This window comes from Canis aureus, chromosome 19 (genome assembly GCF_053574225.1).
Source record: "Canis aureus isolate CA01 chromosome 19, VMU_Caureus_v.1.0, whole genome shotgun sequence".
NCBI classification, from domain to species: Eukaryota; Metazoa; Chordata; class Mammalia; order Carnivora; family Canidae; genus Canis; species Canis aureus.
In genome coordinates, this window is record NC_135629.1 from 43707473 (window position 1) to 43726315 (window position 18843).

Genomic DNA, 18843 nt, shown 5'->3' on the forward strand with positions numbered 1-18843 from the left:
CACTTGAGGGCTTGATATCAGCAAGTAAGTGCTCCATAAATGTTCATGGGTGGGGTTAATTTTCTTAATTGTGTTATAAACGTGAGTGTATCATAGCTGCATATAGTTTTATAGGAAAGAACAGTGCAGCTAATCAAGACAAAATAAAAATAAGACAACATAAAAACAAATAGAAGCATTAAGAGTGGAGGATAAATTGAGCTTGATCCCTTTTTTGTGGTCACACCGCAATAGGAATTGTAGGTGCGGTGCAGTGGTGAACAGTGGTTTAAATTTAACTTCATGAATCTAAGCACCAATGTCCATTATGCTCCCAAAGCTGTAGGAAGCTGGATGGGACATGCAGGTTCTGAGAGCCTGGGAGAGCTCATGTGTATGGCATCATGGTTCTGGGATGTGCTCTGACCTCCTTTGGCAGATGCTTCCAGCAAAGTGCTTCTAGCCTTTTAAGTAGCTCAGGAGACTAGTCTCAGGCCCTCTCCTTACTATATTCTGACTTCTCTCTGACTCTAAAGCTTCTCCCAGTGGCCATGCAGCTTCTATCCAAGAGCCACTTTGTGTTTTGTTTCTCCTCCCCAGACTCAGGAGATGGCCTCTGGGTTTGACGTGAGCAGCCCCTTAAACAACGAGGCACTGGAGGGCTTTGATGAGATGCGGCTGGAGCTGGATCAGCTGGAAGTACGGGAAAAGCAGCTGCAGGAGCAAATGCAACAGCTGGACAGAGAGAACCAGGAGCTGAGGGCGGCTGTTAGCCTGCAGGAAGAGAAGCTGCAGATGGAGAGGGAGCGGGGGCGCACCGCTGCTGAGGACAACGCCCGCCTCACTCACATGATGGCCGAGCTCCAGAAGCAGTGGGAGATCACCCAGGCGACCCAGAGCACCGTGAAGGAGCTCCAGAAGTGTCTGCAAGCCCTGGAGCTGGGGGCAGCAGAGAAGGAGGAGGATTACCACTCGGCCCTGCGGCGGCTGGAGTCCATGCTGCAGCCTCTAGCGCAGGAGCTTGAGGCCACACGGGACTCGCTGGGCGGGAGGAGCCAGCATTCAGCTAATGTCCCCAAGCAGCCAGGCATGGCTGAGCAGAAGGCAGATATGGCACTGGACACACAGGGGCAGCAAGAGCTCCTCCCCAAGGACTCGGCCCTGGCAGTCCAGGAGCTGCAGGAGAAGCTTGGAGCCCTGGAAAGAGAGAGCACTGAGGTCCAGGAGCTCAACAGGCAGCAGAGTGCCCAGCTGGAGCAGCTGGCCAAGCAGCTGCAGCTGAAGGAGGAGGCCCGAGCCAGCCTGGAGCACCTGCTGAAAGAAATGGCCCCGCTCCGGGAGGAGCTGTCTGGGAAGGGGCAGGAGGCAGCCCAGCTCCAGCGACAGCTGCAGGATTCTCTCGCCCACTTGAGTTCCCTGGAGAAGGAGCTGGCAGAGGTAAGGCAGGAGGAGCGGCAGTGGCGGGAGGAGAAGGAGCTGCTGGAGCAGGAGGCCAGGTCCCTGGCACGGCAGCTCCAGCTCCAAGAGACCCAGCTGGCACAGCTGAGCCAGCATGTGAGTGACCTAGAGGAGCAGAGGAAGCAGCTCATCCGTGACAAAGACCACCTCAGCCAGAAGGTGGGGATGCTGGAGCAGCTTGCCGGGCAGCCAGGCACAGGTCTGCCCCCGGCTGGTGAGAAGTTTGAGGCCCCGGGCCTCCCAGATCCCACCCCACAGCCAGAGGAGGAGCTGAGAAGCCCACAGGAGGGACAGACAGGTGATACCCAGATGCGAGGCAGTGGTCGGGAGAAGGAGCTCCAGCAGGCCAACAAGGAGCTGGAGAAGGAGCTGCAGAATGTGCGTGAGACCAACAGGCTGCTTGAGGGCAAGCTGCAGGCCCTGCAGGCTGATTACCAGGCCCTGCAGCAGCGGGAGACAGCCATCCGGGGCTCCCTGGCCTCCCTGGAGTCCGAGCAGGCCAACATCCGGCACATGGGTGACCAGATGGAGGCAAGCCTCCTGGCTGTGAGGAAGGCCAAGGAGACCATGAGGGCCCACGTGGCAGAGAAGCAGGCCGCCCTGCAAAGCAAGGAGGCTGAGTGCTTGCAGCTGCAGGAGGAGGTGGAGAGGTGCCGGCAGCTAGCAGAGGCCCGGGAGAGGGAGCTCAGAGCTCTTGAGAGCCAGTGCCACCAGCAGACTCAGCTGATTGAAAGCCTCACGACAGAGAAAGGCCCACAGGGGCTCGGCCCACCCAAAGACAGTGCACCCCAGGAGCCAGCAGCCCAGCTGGCCCTGTGTCAGGCCCCAGCAGAGACCCAGCAGGGGGAGGCTGGGTACCTGCAGGCTGGGGTGATGGACCTTCAGGCTAAGCTCCAGGCAGCCCTGAATGACCAGGAGAGGGTTCAGAGCCAGTTGAGCATGGCTGAGGCCGCTCTGAGGGAGCACAGGGCCCTCGTGCAGCAGCTGAAGGAGCAGAACGAAGTCCTCAGGAGAGCCCATGGTCCAGAGCCCCTGCAGTGCTTGGAGTGTGAAGGGGCACCGCGGGAGGAGAGGGATGAGGAGGAGCAGTCCCAGGCAGAACACGGCACCCTGGAGGCTCAGCTAGAACATGCCGAGCCGCAGGAACAGCTGTCCAGGGCCAGCACGGGTGTGGACGAGCCAGGCGTCCGTATCTGCTCTCAGCTTGTGGAAAAACAGACAGAGGTGGCCCTGGCCCGTGCCGTCCAGGAGCTCCATGACACCAAAGAGGTGGCTTCGAGGGAGCGAGAGGGCCTGGAACAGCAAGTGGCAGGACTGCAGCGAGAGAGGGACAGCTTGCAGGAGAGGCTGAAGGTGGCGGAGGAGGTGGCCCGCTCCCTGCCCAGCCTCCAGGCCCAGCTGGCTCAGGCCGAGCAGCAGGCCCAGAGCCTCCAGGAGACCGCGCACGAGGAGTTCAATGCTCTCAAGTTCCAGCTGAGCACCGAGATCATGGACCACCAGAGCAGACTGAAGGTAGTCCTTGCCTTGACCCCCTCGGGCTGCGGGGATCCCCTGTGGTAGGGCCCAATGGGTCCAGAGAGGATAGGATGTGCCCTCAGCCACGTGGCATGTGAGAACCTAAGAATGTACAGCACCCTTCCCCCTACAGGGACACATTAGGGGCTCATGTCAGGAGCAATGCCATACTCAGAAGTCTAAACTCAGGGTGGTTGCAGACAGGTTTCGCTCATACAGAGTGGCTTTTTTTTTGTTTTGTTTTAAAGATTTTTATCTATTCGTTCATGAGAGACAGAGAGAGAGAGACAGACAGAGACAGAAGTAGAAGCAGGCTCCCTACAGGGAGCCTGATGTGGGACTCAATCACGGGTCCCCAGGATCACACCTTGGGCCAAAGGTCCCCAGGATCACACCTTGGGCCAAAGGCAGGCGTTAAACTGCTGAGCCACCCAGGATCCCCAAGAGTGGCTTTTTAAAATCAGTAGCCAGCACCTTAAAGAGCAAGATGTTTACAAATTCATTTTGGGGGCTTCCTTTGAAACCTCAGGAGATTGTAAAGACTATACCCTCATTCCCACCCTACAGAAGTCACCAGGAGCTGGGCAGTGGCTGCCCCCTTTAAAGGAGGCACGGGTCACCTGGTTCTTTCATGTACATGCCCAGCCCCTCTAGGCCTGTGGGTTTGAGGCTCTGGCCCTGGCTTGTAGAACCTACTGCAGATACCAACAGCTCCTGCCTGCAAGTCCCATCTGTAGGTTTTCTATCCCTTCAGGTGCCATCCTGAGGGCAGGCACTGTTGCGGAAAGTGGCCTGGTGTGTTTTTGCAAAGCTCTTGAGGTAGACGGGCTTATGAGAACAGTGGGTACCATGTGCCTTTGGTACCTGCCGCACAAAGGAAAAGGGTTAAGGGTGGCTAAGGCGGAGAACACAAGCAGGATGGCCATGGGGCTTTGGTTTCTAGAGCTTATCACTTGCCCACTTGCACTGTAGTCTGTGTGCACTCACAGACACCATTACTGCATTTCTGCAGAGGAGGCTCCTGCACTGTGGCCCCCATCCTGTGCTACTCCACATGGCTTATAGGGCACTTGTCTCCTTGCAGAGATTAAATCCTAGGTTTGGGGACCAAACTAAGTTTCTTAGTAAACTTGAAAAGATGTCACCAATGAAGCCCAAAGCTCATTGAATTTGGTGAAAAAGAGAGGGTTAGCTTGTTTTTACCCATATGGGGGGAATGGGGCTGGTGGGGGGGTCTCAACGCAACAACCCTACTTTCATGAGCCCTCTCTCATCATCTCCAGACTGCAAATGAAGAGTGCAGGAGCCTCCGGGACCAGCTGGAGGAGCGAGGCCGGCAGCTGCAGGCCTCTGAGGAGGCGGTGGAGGAGTTGAAGGTAGGCCCCAGGGAGTGTGCTGGTCTGCAGCCAGCCCCACCTGGCTAGAGGGGACTGGCATGTCCACCTCTGCCCAGTCATCCCCACCCCTGGTGCACAGGCCTATCAGGGAGAAGGGTCTGCTTTGGTTTTCACTGGACCCTTTAGGAGGGCTGCGTGCAAGACTCCTAATTCCCAAGCCAAAGCTCCTATCCAATCACCTCTGTGGGCATCCTGAGTGTACACATCTCAGCCCCTTCTGTTTCCTGGACACCCGGCTGGAGCCGCCAGATATGTTTCTCAGCCAGCTGTGTGGAAAGGAAACTGAGTTGTCCTTCTTAGCTGCTTCTGTAGGCATCCCTGAGTTGGTGGTCCAGAACCGAGGGGGTGCAAGGTGGGTGCTGCAATCACCATCTCCAGGGAACCCCACTCCCTGCCACCTGACCTCCACCCCTGCCCCAAGATTCTGATCCCCTCTGCCCCTTCAACCTCCACAGCCAGTTGCAATTAATACTTGAGCAATAGGATTACAGACAGGAGTGGCATCACATTCCACAAATACAGAACAAAGGTTCTCAGGCTCTTGAACTTAAAACAAAACCCCCTCCAGGGAGAAGTGACCTAGCCGGGTAGGGCAACCAGTCCTTTTATGGCCTGCGGCACGGGCTCTCATCGCCTGAGTGTGTTCTCCCTGCTGTCCTGTGCCAGGCTGCCCAGGCCGATCTGGGAGAGCAGCTGAGCAGCACCAGCAAGCGCCTTTCCGAGTGCCAGGCTGCCATGCAGAAGAAGGATGAGGAGGGGGCCGCCCTGCGTGAGAGTTTGGACAGGTTAGTGATGTGATCTGCCCAAACGGTGGGCAGCCGAGGTTTCGGGGAAGGGGGTGTTTGGTGCAGTCATTTAAAAACTCAGCCACCATTGCAGATTACAGTCCTTTTGCAAGAAAAGCTACGGACTTGGAAGGCACTTTGCCAGAAGCATGCCACAGGCGGGGGAGGTGCACTGCCTTTCAGCCCCCTGCGGGCAGCTGCTCAGCCTTTCTTTTTTTTTTTTTTTTTTTTTAATAAATTTATTTTTTACTGGTGTTCAATTTACCAACATACAGAATAACACCCAGTGCTCATCCCGTCAAGTGCCCCCCTCAGTGCCCGTCACCCATTCACCCCCACCCCCCGCCCTCCTCCCCTTCCACCACCCCTAGTTCGTTTCAAATACCCACCATTTGCTTCAACGTGGATGGAACTGGAGGGTATGCTGAGTGAAGTAAGTCAATCGGAGAAGGACAAATATTATATGTGCTCAGCCTTTCTTGATGCTGGTTTCCTATGTCTGGCAGGGCATGTTTCTGCTTTAGAAGAGCTGACATGAAATAGAAGTTGGAATATAATACTGCTAATGATAACAGCAAACACTTAAATAATGCCCCAAATGAGCCAGGCACTGTTTTAAACACTTCACATCTATTTGTCCCTTTTATCCTCCTGACTGTCCTTTGAGGATGGAATTATTACCTGTCCCCATTTTATAGACAAGGAAAGTGAACCTCAGAGGAGCTAAGCCGTGTTCCCAGTGTCAGCACACAGGTGATGGCGGGAGGAGTGTGACCCCAGCCACTTGGCTCCAGAGTCTGTTTCCTCAACAGTAACCCTCAGAAGTACACGGACAGATAGTTCTGTGTCTGGTCTCCTGTCAGGTCCTGGGGTTTGTGTGTGTTTCCCTGCTGTGAGTTGTGACTCGCGCTCTCCCTGGTTTCCTTTGTGAAATGAGCCGCAGGCCTGGGAATGATGGGGTCTCCCAGGTGCATGCCAAGGGTGAGCAAGTGTGTCCAGCACCAGGCCAGCTTGTCTTCCTGCAGACTCTGCTGCTGTGTCTGTGAAAAAAGAGCACATCGTGCCATCACCCTTCATCATGATTGTCCCAACTTTGGAGTATGTGCAGCCCGAAGACTTCCTGAAACCCCTTGTCTTCAGGCTGGAGGGCCACCTGGAGTTATGAGCATGAGCTCACCATTTGGTGCTGAGGTCAAGACAGTCCTGCCAGGGATATTGGAACCCAGTTACCTGTGCCCCCTGGCAAAGATTGGCACACTAAATTGTCCCAGGCCTTTACCTTTTCTGCCCATCCCTTATTGCCTCCTACCACCTGGCTTCTAGGGTGGGCCTAGGCTCAGCGGGAGATCCAGAGCATGTTGGGTATTCGGCAACCCAGATGAACATTTCTTCTCATCTGACTTCCAGAGTTCAAACACCATAGGGCTCTGGCTGCCCAGGTCATATTCATGTGACAATGTAAATAGCAAGAACGTCCTAAGTTGGTGGCATTTTTTTAAAAAAATACTACAGCAGAACTTATTTGTAAGATCTCAGAGCAATTGTTTGAGCTGCTCAGTGTTGCATAATCTGTTGCCCTGGATTGGATTTTACTTTATTTATTGTGTGTGTGTGTGCGTGCATGCACATGCCTGTGTACACCCATAAGATCATTTAGGTGGACAATGTCTAGTAAACTACCTTCCAACAGCTGTAGACTGGATGTGGGAAGGCTGGATTGGAGCAAATTAATTAGTCTCTGCAGAGCCCTCTGTTTGTAATGGAGTTTTTATGAATGCCTTGCTGGACCTTGGGGTTTGTAGAGCATCCTTGGAACACAACTGTCCTTGGGGACAGGCGAGCAGCAAGGGGAGCAGGCAAAGGCAGGACCGTGCTTTGGCCAGCCCCTCGGCCGTAAACTCAGATGAGGGAACAGAGCTCCTTACGCCTCTGGGCTGTCAGGTCAGTGGCTGGCAGTGCACGTTGAGTGCCTGCTGCATTCCAAGGACCTAGACCTATGCTTTCTGTCCCGACTCTGTTTTCCTCTGGCAAACCCCTGTCGCCAGGCCATGCATTGCACCCTTGGGCTCCTCCCCTAACCTCAGCCCCTGTCCCAAAACCAGTGGTGCAGAGTTCAACTCACCTGGGGTGCTCCTAGCAGCCTGAGGTCACCTGTTCTCCCAGAACACCTATTGTATTTGGTGTAGGGGGCAGTGTGTGAAGAGTTTGGGTGCATGAGGGGTGTTTTGAAGGCCAGGGGAATGAGCAACCTGTAAGTTGGTAGTGCTGAGGGGCGCTACCACTGGGAGTGGGGGGTAGGGAAAGGCTCAGATGGCAGCAGACCCTTCGTTAGCCCAGAGGCATGGGAGAAGCTGGAAGTAAACTTCTCACCTCTCCACCAGGACCCAGAAGGAACTTGAAAAAGCCACAACAAAAATCCAGGAGTATTACAACAAACTCTGCCAGGAGGTGACAAACCGGGAGAAGAATGACCAGAAGATGCTCGCGGACCTGGATGATCTGAACAGAACCAAGCAGTACCTGGAAGAACGTCTGATTGAACTGCTCAGGTGAGAGTTGGGACCCTCCCAACCCTCCCCACCCCCCGGGCTGGGGTTTCTCTTTAAAGAAAGCAGCTGGTCTTGAAAGGCCTCTCAAGAGCAAGTGTCTGCTTGTGTTCTGTTGTTGTGCACACTCCCCTATCCCCTCCCAGGCCCTGGGCAGCCTGGCACCAGTGGCTTTCATAGCTCCTACCAGTGCTCAACTGGGCTTGTGTTTTTGTACTGCTGTGTCACTGTTGTCAAAACCTGTGTGCTTAGCCACAGGTATGACAGTAAGTGATGTCTCGTATCTTCAGGAATCTCTCTGTTCCCTTATCCCTCTTTCATGAGTTCTTTTCCCTTCCTCCATCCCGCTTTCCCCATTAACAGGCCTCCCAAACTCCAGTGCCTGCAGGTAGCAAACCACCAATGCAAGTGTGTGAGTGGGGCCAGGAGGGCGCTCAGGAACTCGCAGGCATGCGCGCTCCGCTCCTGCCACTGGCTGCCACACAGGCAAAGGGCCCAACTTGCCAGGTTACCTCACCTCTGAAGAGAAGGTGGAAATCTACATTTTTATGTGAAATTGGCTTGCCTTTTCAGTGTTAGCAAGTTTTTTTAACTTTTTCTTATGGAAATTTTGAAATACACAAAAATAGGCTAGCATGGGGCACCCTGTGTACCTGCCACCCTCGTCAGTGACATTCACTTTGAAGCCAGTCTTGTCTCTTCCAGAGTCCCATCTCCCTCACCTCCCCAGATTATTTTCAAGCAAATTCCAGTGATTATCATTTCATCGACCAGTATTTCAGTATGTACCTCCCTAGGACAAGGACTCTCCATTTTGCACCACCACGGGATCATCATCATGCTTAAAAATTTACTTATTAAAAAAAAATTGGGATCCCTGGGTGGCGCAGCGGTTTGGCGCCTGCCTTTGGCCCGGGGCGCGATCCTGGAGGCTCTGGGATCGAATCCCACGTCGGGCTCCCGGTGCATGGAGCCTGCTTCTCCCTCTGCCTGTGTCTCTGCCTCTCTCTCTCTCTCTGTGTAACTATCATGAATAAATAAATAAAATCTTTAAAAAAAAAAAAAAAAATTACTTATAGTTCATGATATCATCAAGCATCTGGTCGTTTCGGATTTTTCCATTTGCCTTATAATTTTTCTAATGAGGATCTAGATTAGATCCATACATTGTACAATGATATGTTAGATCTCTATTACTTAGTCTGCAATTTGACCATGATCTCTCTAATGTGTTTTTTTTCTTTGCAATTTACTTTTAAGGATGCTAGGTCATGCAGCTGGTGGAGTTTCCCACAACCTGGGTTTTGTTGATTGCATCCCCAACGTGCCATTTAATGTGTTCTTCCAAACTTTGTATTTCCTATAAATTGTTAGTTAAAACCAGACCAGTGGTTCTACACTGTAACCGTACATGAGAATCATGATACCTGTGTCCAGACCCTACCTGGACCAACCCATTTAGAATTTCTGGGACTGGGGTCCAGGCATCAGTGAGCCAGAGTTGAAAACCACTGCTCTACTAAAGGCTTACTCAGACCCAGTTTCAAAATTTTCTCAATAATGCTTCATAGAATTGGTTTATAGTTTGGGTCTTTTCTTTCCTTCAAGAGCCACATAGGATCTGATTTGCCCATTCTTTGTAATATTAGCGGCCATGGATGAGCAGTGCCTAAAGCTACTAATTCATTTGGGGTTGCAAAATGATAGTACTTGGAAGAGTAAAACCTCTGCCCATGTTTCATCAATTTGCAGACTTGGAATTCAGGACTTTTATGACCTCTGAACTCAGACCTCTTCCTGAGGTGTGTGATGGAAAAGTCCTGGTCCTCACAGCTCCCACATTCCAGGGTGTGAGTGCCTGGCCTTCTGGGGACAGAAGAGATGGACTGTGGACCAGCTGGTAGGACAGTGCTGGTCCAGGGCATGAGACATCCTGCTTCCTGACAACTTTGAGCATCCTTGAAGGGCCATCAATTCCTGGCTTTTGAAAATTTATTTACTTGAGAAAAAGAAATAACAGGGAGGAGGGGCAGAGGGGAAGGGAGAAGAGAGAAAGAATTCTAAGCAGACACAGCACTGAACACAGAGCCCAACATGGGGCTCGATCTCACGACCCTGGGATCATGACCTGAGCCGAAGCCAAGAGTTGGATGCTCAACCCACTGAGCCCCCCAGGCACCCCTGTCCTGGCTTTTGTCTTTAAATGAAGAGTTTTATGGATTTGGAGTCCCTGATTCCTACTGGTGTCAATTTCTCTCAGGATCTTAGTGGCTCTGGTGTTGGTCTTCGGGACTGAGGTGTGGCCAGGGCTCCATCTAGGAAGGAATGAAACCTTCCCAAGTCAAAAGACATAAGCCTCGAAAATGACCATGGGCAGCAATACAGAAGCCTCTGTGCCCGTCCGCGCTGGTGCATCAGGTGTGTTCTGACACTGCCTGGCCTTTCTGAGAAGCCTTCGTCCTCCTTCAGTCTTGCTTCCTGGAGTGCGTCCTGTCTCTCTGAGGAGAAAGGGAAACTGATGTCCCACCAGACTTTCAGGCAGGATGTCTTTGGTCTTCTCCAATGATCACTTGTTACTTAAATCGTTAAACGTAAAGGTTCCTGAACACTTGTAAGATTTGTGTGGGCAATACGTTTGTGGTCATTGGGCTCTCAGCACGCAGGCTGTCATGTCATTGTGACAGCCTGTTACAGCTTAAATTCCAGGTGACCATGTGCACTGTCATTTGGACATCGGAGTGGTGTTGTGACCCTTGTGGGTGTATGTACCTCATGGGCCTCCTCTGCCTTCACCCGCATGCCATCAGCTGAGTCTGGGACTGACTTGGGGGGCAGATGAGTAAAGCAAATTTTCTGCTCATGTCTTCGGAAATTTGGAATCCGGCTTTGGAAATGAATCAGGGATGATCCTATTGTTTTCCTGGAATCTTCTCTTTTTCTAATTGGTTTTGTCTCAGGGACAAGGATGCTCTCTGGCAGAAGTCAGATGCCCTGGAATTCCAACAGAAGCTCAGTGCTGAGGAGAAGTGGCTCGGGGACACAGAGGCGAGCCACTGTCACAACTGCAAGCGAGAGTTCAGCTGGATGGTGCGGCGGCACCACTGCAGGTTAGCGGGTGGGACCCAGCACCAGAGCAGAGGCTCTGAAGCAGGCATTGCTGGCAGGCACGGGCCCCGCACTGTCTGTCTGAGAAGAGCACATTGCCATGTCTTAAGGAAACCAGGCGAGACGGTTTTATTAGGCAGGGTCCCGGCAGGACTTGGGGATCCCTGAAGAGGAAGAGAGTTTGATACAGGGTTTGATACAGGGGTATGCGCAGAGTCAAGGGGACCCACTGGGCTGTGAAGTACCCAGAGACCAGCAACCTTTGGCTTCCTTTAGCCCACAGGGACCGGAGGGCAAGTGGCATTACTGGAGCCCAGGGAGAGCAGCAGCTGAGGCTTGGCTGGGGGTGAACACAGACAGCGGAGACCCTACTAGGGCCCAAAGAAGGATGGGCAAAAATAAATCTCAGCTGGGGCCAAGGCATATGGAATATCATCAGCACAGGCCCATGTAGGTCTGTGGTCCATTAGAGCCTTAGCCCCTGAGGCATGGAATGTACCCCTGTGTTGCTGTGGCAGAGAAAGTGGGCTCAGCCACATACTTTATTCCCCTGCCTCCCAGAACCTTAGGAAATAAAACATTTTCTTCCACTGGCCTTATCAAGATGGCTCTATTGTAATCTTATCAGATTGGCAATAAGGCCTCACTCCTAAGTGGGGGTAGAGCCAGGTCTAGTAAGAGCTGTGTGGCATCTAGAGTCCGGTGCAGGTGTGGAGCAGATCACAGGACCTGAGGTGCATTGTCCTCATGACCCATGCTCATTTCACCCCAGGATCTGTGGCCGCGTCTTCTGTTACTACTGTTGCAACAACTACATACTGACCAAGCACAGTGGCAAGAAGGAGCGCTGCTGCCGAGCCTGCTTCCAGAAGTTCAGTGACGGCCCTGGCTCCCCTGATAGCGCCAGCTCGGGCACCAGCCAGGGGGAGCCCAGCCCTGCACTGTCACCAGCCCATGCTGGATCCCAGGCTGCCAGAGGCCAAGGTCAGGCTCCTGCCCTCTGTGTTCTTAGGTGCCACCCCCACCCCCACCACTACCCCAGTGTGGATAGTTAGTTGTAATGGGCTTAATTCAGGGTTTTCCAAACTTAGGCATTAAAGAGGTCTTAAAAATGTTTGTACTTATTTGAGACTTTCTTTTTTACGTAATTAAGTTTGAAAGAGAATTGAAAAAGGAATAACTTTCTCTTGATATGATTCAATATTATGTATTTAATGCAAGGTCTGTGTACCTCTTAACTCACAGGCTACCAGTGAAATGTACCCCACACCTTGTCTCCAGAGCCTCAGCCCTGATATACCCAACCCTACTACCAGAGTAACCAAAGACCAAGAGTTGTGTGTGTAAATGATCACATCCTTCACCTTCTACCACTGGCTCATGCTGTCTCTCAGTGACCATGGAGGATGTATTCTCCTTCATGTCCTTTCACTCTGCTCAGTAAGAGGAAGTGGGATCTGGTTCCTGCTGCACCTGCTCTGAGCAAAGTCCTGCAAAGCAGGCCAGACTGTCCTCTCATGGACTAGACTTGAATGTAGAATACCAAGGAGGCAAAGCCAAGATGGCAGGAGCAGGAGCAAGTCTTGTCTTTGCTCAGCCACCTCCTGTAGCTGGTCCCTATGGACTCCTGCTTGGCCTCTGCTTGGATGCAGATCAGCCATCCTTCAGAAATACTCTTAGTTTGTCTTTTGTTTAACTGGATCATCAAGGAGGTTGACTGGCCCCATTATTAATATTTGGTATGAAGAACTGCTCAGGGATGGTGGAATGTACAGCATTCCTGTATCTTCTTCAAACCTATTTTTAATTCTTTTTTTTTTTTTTTTAGGTTTTGAGAGTTCTTTATACATTCTGGATAGAAGTTATTTTTCACATATGTGTTTTATAAATACCTTTTTCCCAACCAAAAAGCTCTTTTTACTTTCTTTCAAAGAGTAGAACTGTTCTTCAGAATGCAAAAGGTTGTCATTTTGATGAAGTACATTCCATTTTTTTCATCCATAAGGGTATGGATCAACTTTTTTCTTTTGGTATCCTATCTAGCTTTACTTAGCCCAAAGACCCAAAAATCTTCTCCTGTTTTCTTCTAGAAATTTCATAGTTTTAGGTCCGTGATCCATTTTCAGTTAAATTTTTATATATGCTACAAGCTTTGCATAGAGATTCACTTTTTTGCATATGGTTGTCCCAGTTCTAATACCATTGGTTGAAAAATCTGTTCTTGTCTCATAGAACTGCCTTTGCACCTTTGTCAAAAATCAATTGCCTTTACGTATGTGGGTCTGTATCTGAACTTTCTGTCTTATTCCATTAAATCAATGTGCCTTTTCTCTCATAAATACCACACCATTGAGATGATCACCATGGTTTTCTAATGAGTCTTTAAATCAGGTAGAGCAGGTCATCTAATTTTGTTCTTTATCAAAGTGTTGGCTATTCTAGGTTTTTTGCTTATCCATATAAATTTTTAGAATTGTCAATTTCTGTAAGAAATCCTGGTGAAATTTTGATTGGGATCACACTGAGTCTCTAGATCAAGTTGGGGAGAATTGACATGGTAACAAAATTGCATCTTCTGATCCATGAGCATGGTATAGCTCTCCATTTAAGTCTTCTTTGATTTCTCTCCTAATGTTCATTGTCCCTTCCTTTCTTGTCCTCCTTCCTCCCCTCTGCCAGCCTCAGAAGGCAGATTCAGAATTGTGGCTGGATCTATAGAAAGAAAGCAGTCCCTGGTCCCCTTTGTCAGCCTGTGTCCCAAACCCTCCATTATGTAGAGCTCAGACAAGAGGAAGGATGCTTCTCCTAAAGCATGGCCTGTCCAAGTAGCCCTGCGGTGGGGCCAGCTGGGAATTGTAGCTTGTATGAACTGTTCTTGCTAACTCGTCCAGGAACCTAACCACCTGCCCTGACTCACTGGCAGCAAAGACAGAGCGTGGCACTGTGCCAGAGTACTGAAGTCACTTGTTTTGATTTCTGACATTTCCTGTCTCCTTGTCTGTCTATATTTCTTTCTGTCTTTCCTTCTCTCTGCCTTTCTTTCGCCTCACGCCTACCATCACATTTTCCAGGATATAGGCAGGAGAGTATTTGCAGGTTGGTAACTGACACAGTAGTGTCCATACAACCTCCTTTCTACTGAGTGGCCTGCAAAGTCAGGCACAAGGCCCCTGGCTGGAAGCCCAGTGGTTGCTACCACCTTGAACAGAGGGAGGTTCTTGTCTACCCCCAGTGGATGGAGGTAAAAATGTAGGTCCTATAGAATCTTGCATTCAAAGAAGTGTGAATGAGTCGTGTCTGTGCCTTAGGGAGCAAGGAGACAGTGGCATAGAAGTGTGTTTACTTTTTTGTTAGGTTCTTACCTTATAAGGTTTTAACAGGGTTTTTTTTTTTTTTTCTTTTCTTCTAAATAAGAGGTCTTGGAGAATATGTAAGAGGTTAGAATTTCTTTAGGGCCCAACTGGGAAGCTTAAGATAAATTATGTAGGTTGTGTGTGCAGTTCCACCTATCGTCCCTGCTGCTTTCTGGAATGCCCTAGCAGCCAGTTCTCTCACACCCAGACAGCATAGCTGTGGGTCGAGTGGGCCCTGAGGGCATGTCCTGGTGGCTCCTCCCACACAGCTACAGCCCCTCACTTCCCAGCATGCTTCCCCACTGTGCATCACTATATGTGTCTCTTCTCTCCCCTTCTGCCTCTACGGCCCAGGTGTAGACACAGACTACAGGCCGCCCGACGATGCTGTGTTTGACATCATCACAGATGAGGAGTTGTGCCAGATCCAGGAGTCTGGCTCCTCCTTGCCTGAGACACCCACTGAAACCGACTCCATCGACCCAAACCTGCCCGAACAGTGAGTAGACCTCGCCTTTATTTCCTGCATGCTCACTGAGTGCTGGGCCCGTATGCCTGCTGATTTAAAGGACCAGGAAAGTGAGACCTTGGAAGCAGGATCGGCCGTTTGTGCTTAAGGAAAAGTGCCTCAGAACAGTGCTCAGGGTGATTCTGGAGACCAGAAGGCCAAGATCAGGGTGTCGGCAGGGCGCCTCTCTCCTTGGCTCTTGGACAGCCACCTGCTAGCTGCCTCTTTACACCACTGCCCTGCTGTGCGTGTGCCACAGCCACTCACTCGCCATCTCATCTGCTTTCCAACAAGGTTTGTGAGGAGAGGTTTGCAAAGGCCAATTTTTAAGTACATGAAATAACCACACAAAGTGCCACTACATTGGAACATCGAGAGTTTGTGCCCGGAAACCCGTAGGGAAAGGCCAAGCCTGCCCCTCTGCCCCCCACAGCAGCCTTGTGGCTGGTATCTTTCAGACCCTGGTATCAGGCTTAAATGCAGTTTCTACAGCAAAGAAAAGCCAAGAAGCACTTACCCACTTTCCCTCTAGTTATGGAGTTTCATGATGCTCTTGCCAACACCCACATTGAGATCCCTGTCCCTCTCTTCTTGCCCAGAATTCAGGAGGGCTAAGATTAATCATCGGGATTTCTGCTATGTGGAAGGAGATGTATTTAATCCTCATGAAGCTCTCAAGGCAGGGAGTTTAGGCTTAAGTATATCCCTCCACATTCCCTGTTCCCTGGCTAGAGGGTGACTGAACTCCCATGTCATGGCCTCTGGGGAGCACCGACACAATCACCCAGCCCGTCAGCCCCTTCGCACTGGCTACCATGACTTTGGACCTTGCCTTCTCCTTCCTGGAACCCCCTGCCTCCCCTTCTGAAGCCCCCTGCCCACACAGCCTTTGGTATTCTCCCGAGGACATGTTCCATTCCAGCAGCACTGAGCCAGTCTGCCACCATAACCTGGCCACCGTGCTCCTCGCCAGGTGGTTAGGTGGTGAAGGGAGCAGGACTGTAGCCTCAGTGACTCCTGCAGCTCCCTCTTTCCCTCACTTCTCACCTTCCCCTTTCCCAGTAAGAACAAAAACAGAAGGCACTGTGATCGCTGACAGTTAGGTATGTTTTGGTGCTGGGAAATCAGGAAGTGTTCCAGGGAAAGGGAACTACCAGCATGCTGGCTGTGGCCCCCAGGGTGGATCGGGGCCTGGGGGACAGGAGCTGCAGCCCCTGCACTCCGTCTCTTGGGGGAAGAGCCTGCCCTCACCATCAGCTAAGGTCAGCTAAGCTAACTGTTTCCATGCATCAAAGAAGACTCCGGTGTCCCTGTTCCTTCCTAGGCTTAAGACCAATCAGAAACACCAGGACTCTGAGAAAATGTGAGCAATCTAGAGCCCTGGATACATGTCACCCTCCCTGACAGGAACCTTCGAGAAAGAAATCAGCAAGTCCAAAGTAACAAGTGGTCCAGGAGATATTAAACACCGAGTGTGTCCAAATCCTGGAAGGAAGGGAGGCTGCTTGGGAGCAGTGTTGTTGAAAGTGACTCTGCCAGACACCTGCCCGGTGCCAGCCACGTCTACGTGTGGCCTCACTCAGCCCTTGCCCAACCCTCCAGTGTGTAGGGATTAGGATCCCCATGTCACAGATAAAGCTGCTGAAGCCTCAGGAAGCCAGAGAAGCCGCTCCAGGTCACGTGGCTGTAGGTGTCAGCACTAGGCCTTGAGCCCAGGGGTTCCCTCCCTCCATCCACAGGCTGAAGGTTCATTCTGCAGAATTCCTCCAGGTTCCACTTCCCCGTTTGCACATCAGAAAAACCTGCCCACCCTCCACTGACCCATGACCACCCCTCCCCACGTGTACCCATGCTCAGGCAAATGAGGCTGTCTGCCTTGCCCCTCCTGGCAGTGATGAGACAGGGAGAGGTCCCCACACCTCAGAGCAACTGCCCGCTGGCCCCCGCACTGGTTCAGAGCCAGGATGGTGGCAAGAAGCAGAAACACAGCCCTTCACCTTGGAAGAAAAGATGGCATACTTTAAAGCCCTCCAGACATACCTATTCACACTTGCTCCCCACACCCCTCCAGGCCCACCCTCCACCTCCTCCGTGGCCCAGTGTACATCCATGCTCTGGACAGAGGTGGTGGGCAGAGACAGAAGGAGAGCTCCTATCAGCCAGTAGCAGGGCTAGCTAGGCCTTGGGTCCCTTGGCCTCTGCTCAGCTTCCACCCAGGCCTGGCCTCCCCCCTTGCTACCAGACAAGCATACTGTCCATGAGGAGCTTGAGCCCTGGAATCAGACACCAGATCAGAGTCTGAGCAACCACCGCCAGGTTCCATGGCTTTGGGTGCTGCAGCCTCCTGAACGCAGGTCCTGCCCTGGACAAAGAGATGGGGACCACCCACCTCATAGGAATAGTAGGAGGATTTGATGAGAAGGATGTGTGTCAAGCACCGAGCCCAGTGCCTGGTGCCTGGGAAGCCATCCACGGAGGCACATTGTTTCTGTGATGCTCCACATGCAGTGTGTCAGAGGCTGAGTTGTGCCTGTCTCTCCTGTTGTGCACTGTACCTAGTTCCCCATCCCTTCTCCAAGGCAAACTATTCAGGTGCCCAGTGATACTGAGCCAAACTCAGTCACTGACCCTGAGCCTCAGAGCACCTTTGCCAGTAATTGCTTTATGACTGGGGCTTCCTGGGGGGGTGCTATGGTGAGTTTGTCACCAGCCAGGAGATGTGATGCCTGCATCTCAGAAACAACATGAAAACAGGATATGGTAGTGATGGTTGAGGTTAGAAAGCTATCTTGTGTGTGGGTTAACCCACCATCTCCACCCTTGATAATGAATATAGAGCTGGTGGGTACCTAAGTCCATCAGCTGGAGGACACCTCTGTTGGCCAGCAGAGAAGAAGGCTACTCATTGGAGTCCTAGCCTTCTCTCTGCTGTGATGAGCTTCAGCAGGTATTTGTCTCTCAGAACTATTTTCCTCACCTAAAAAATGTGGGTGATGGTGCCAGGCCTCCCCCTTAAAGGCATTAGGAATTACCCCAGACTGTGGAGGACCAGGCCCCCCAGAACAGGCACTGCCTGGAGGGGTACTTGGTAGAGATGGTCAGAGCAAGCACTCCCTCCACTCCTGGACCCTGTGCTCCCTGCCCTGCCTCCACCCCTCCTACAGGGGCAGCTCTAGCTCTTCCTGCATCACTAATGCCTCAGTCCAAAATGCCTACTGCAATCAGCAGGGCTTCTGGCTCCCAGGCAGCCCCTGGAATCGGGGTCACCCCCTGCTCACCACGTCTCAGTTCAGTGCAGCCGTCCAGGACCTCTAATCCTTCCCACCCCCTGAAGTGTTGGGAACATGGGTGGGAGGGGCAGCGGGGGAGAGACTTAACCCTCAGACCCTGAAGCAAAACTCAAGGCAGCCCAGCCCCCTTCCGCAGTCCCCCCACCTTTACCCCATCATGTCTGGTACTTGGGAGCAGCAGAGTCAGGGGTAGGAGCAGAGCAGGGTTGAGGCTGAGAACTTGCACCTCCTGGGGCTGTTATGTGGACAGAACAAAGTCAAGACGTAGAAGTCCTCTGTAACTTATGTGGGCTGTGGCAGCCTCTGTTGCTGGTGATGCTGTATGTCCAGGGGAGGGCTTGGGGAAAGATCTGCTCTCAGGTGTAGCAGATAAGGGCCCAGAGATACAGGGATGATGAGTGACAGAAGACACAGGAAGGTAAAGAAGGTTCCATGGCTGTGCTGTCCTGGGTTTTCCTAAGGTGCACAAGGAAGGGCACAGCCTTTGTGTAGGGAGCCTGGAGAGAGGGCATATAACATAGGCCTGGGGTGGGGCATGGCCTGATGGGTGCCTGGTCCTGTTTGGCTCAGCCTGGCAGGCACCTGGTTAGAGAGAAGCCAGCAGCCCCAGCAGCTGCCCCTCTAAGGTCTTGGTCAGGCAGGCCCCAACCTGGCCCACATAGTGTACTATCCAGGCCTCATGAGTGCTCCTGGAGGGAGGGTGTGATGTGGTGTGGATGGAGAACCGGGCTTGAGGAGGTGGAGTGGCTTGCCCAAGGATGCACAGAGCTGGAGCAATCACCGAGCTAGTGTCCAAGTGCCCCCAGAGCCCTGCTTTGCCCATCACACCACACTGCTTCCCTTGTGGGCATGTGTAGAGGTGCCGCAGGGCCCCTGGCTCCCCACCTCTTCACATCCTCCTTTCCAG

General features: G+C 52.1%; 1 protein-coding gene across 5 annotated transcripts in view; it reads left to right on the plus strand.

Moving 5' to 3' along the window:
* FYCO1 (FYVE and coiled-coil domain autophagy adaptor 1) overlaps positions 1 to 18843 on the plus strand; it is a 73733-nt gene that overhangs the window by 24302 nt on the left and 30588 nt on the right. For all 5 annotated transcript variants that reach the window (XM_077859177.1, XM_077859181.1, XM_077859178.1 and 2 more), the window contains exons 8-14: positions 580 to 2949; positions 4236 to 4328; positions 5016 to 5134; positions 7516 to 7683; positions 10638 to 10787; positions 11558 to 11769; positions 14493 to 14637. In XM_077859177.1, coding sequence (XP_077715303.1) covers positions 580 to 2949; positions 4236 to 4328; positions 5016 to 5134; positions 7516 to 7683; positions 10638 to 10787; positions 11558 to 11769; positions 14493 to 14637 — 3257 coding nt within the window. The remainder of the gene's footprint in view (positions 1 to 579; positions 2950 to 4235; positions 4329 to 5015; positions 5135 to 7515; positions 7684 to 10637; positions 10788 to 11557; positions 11770 to 14492; positions 14638 to 18843) is intronic.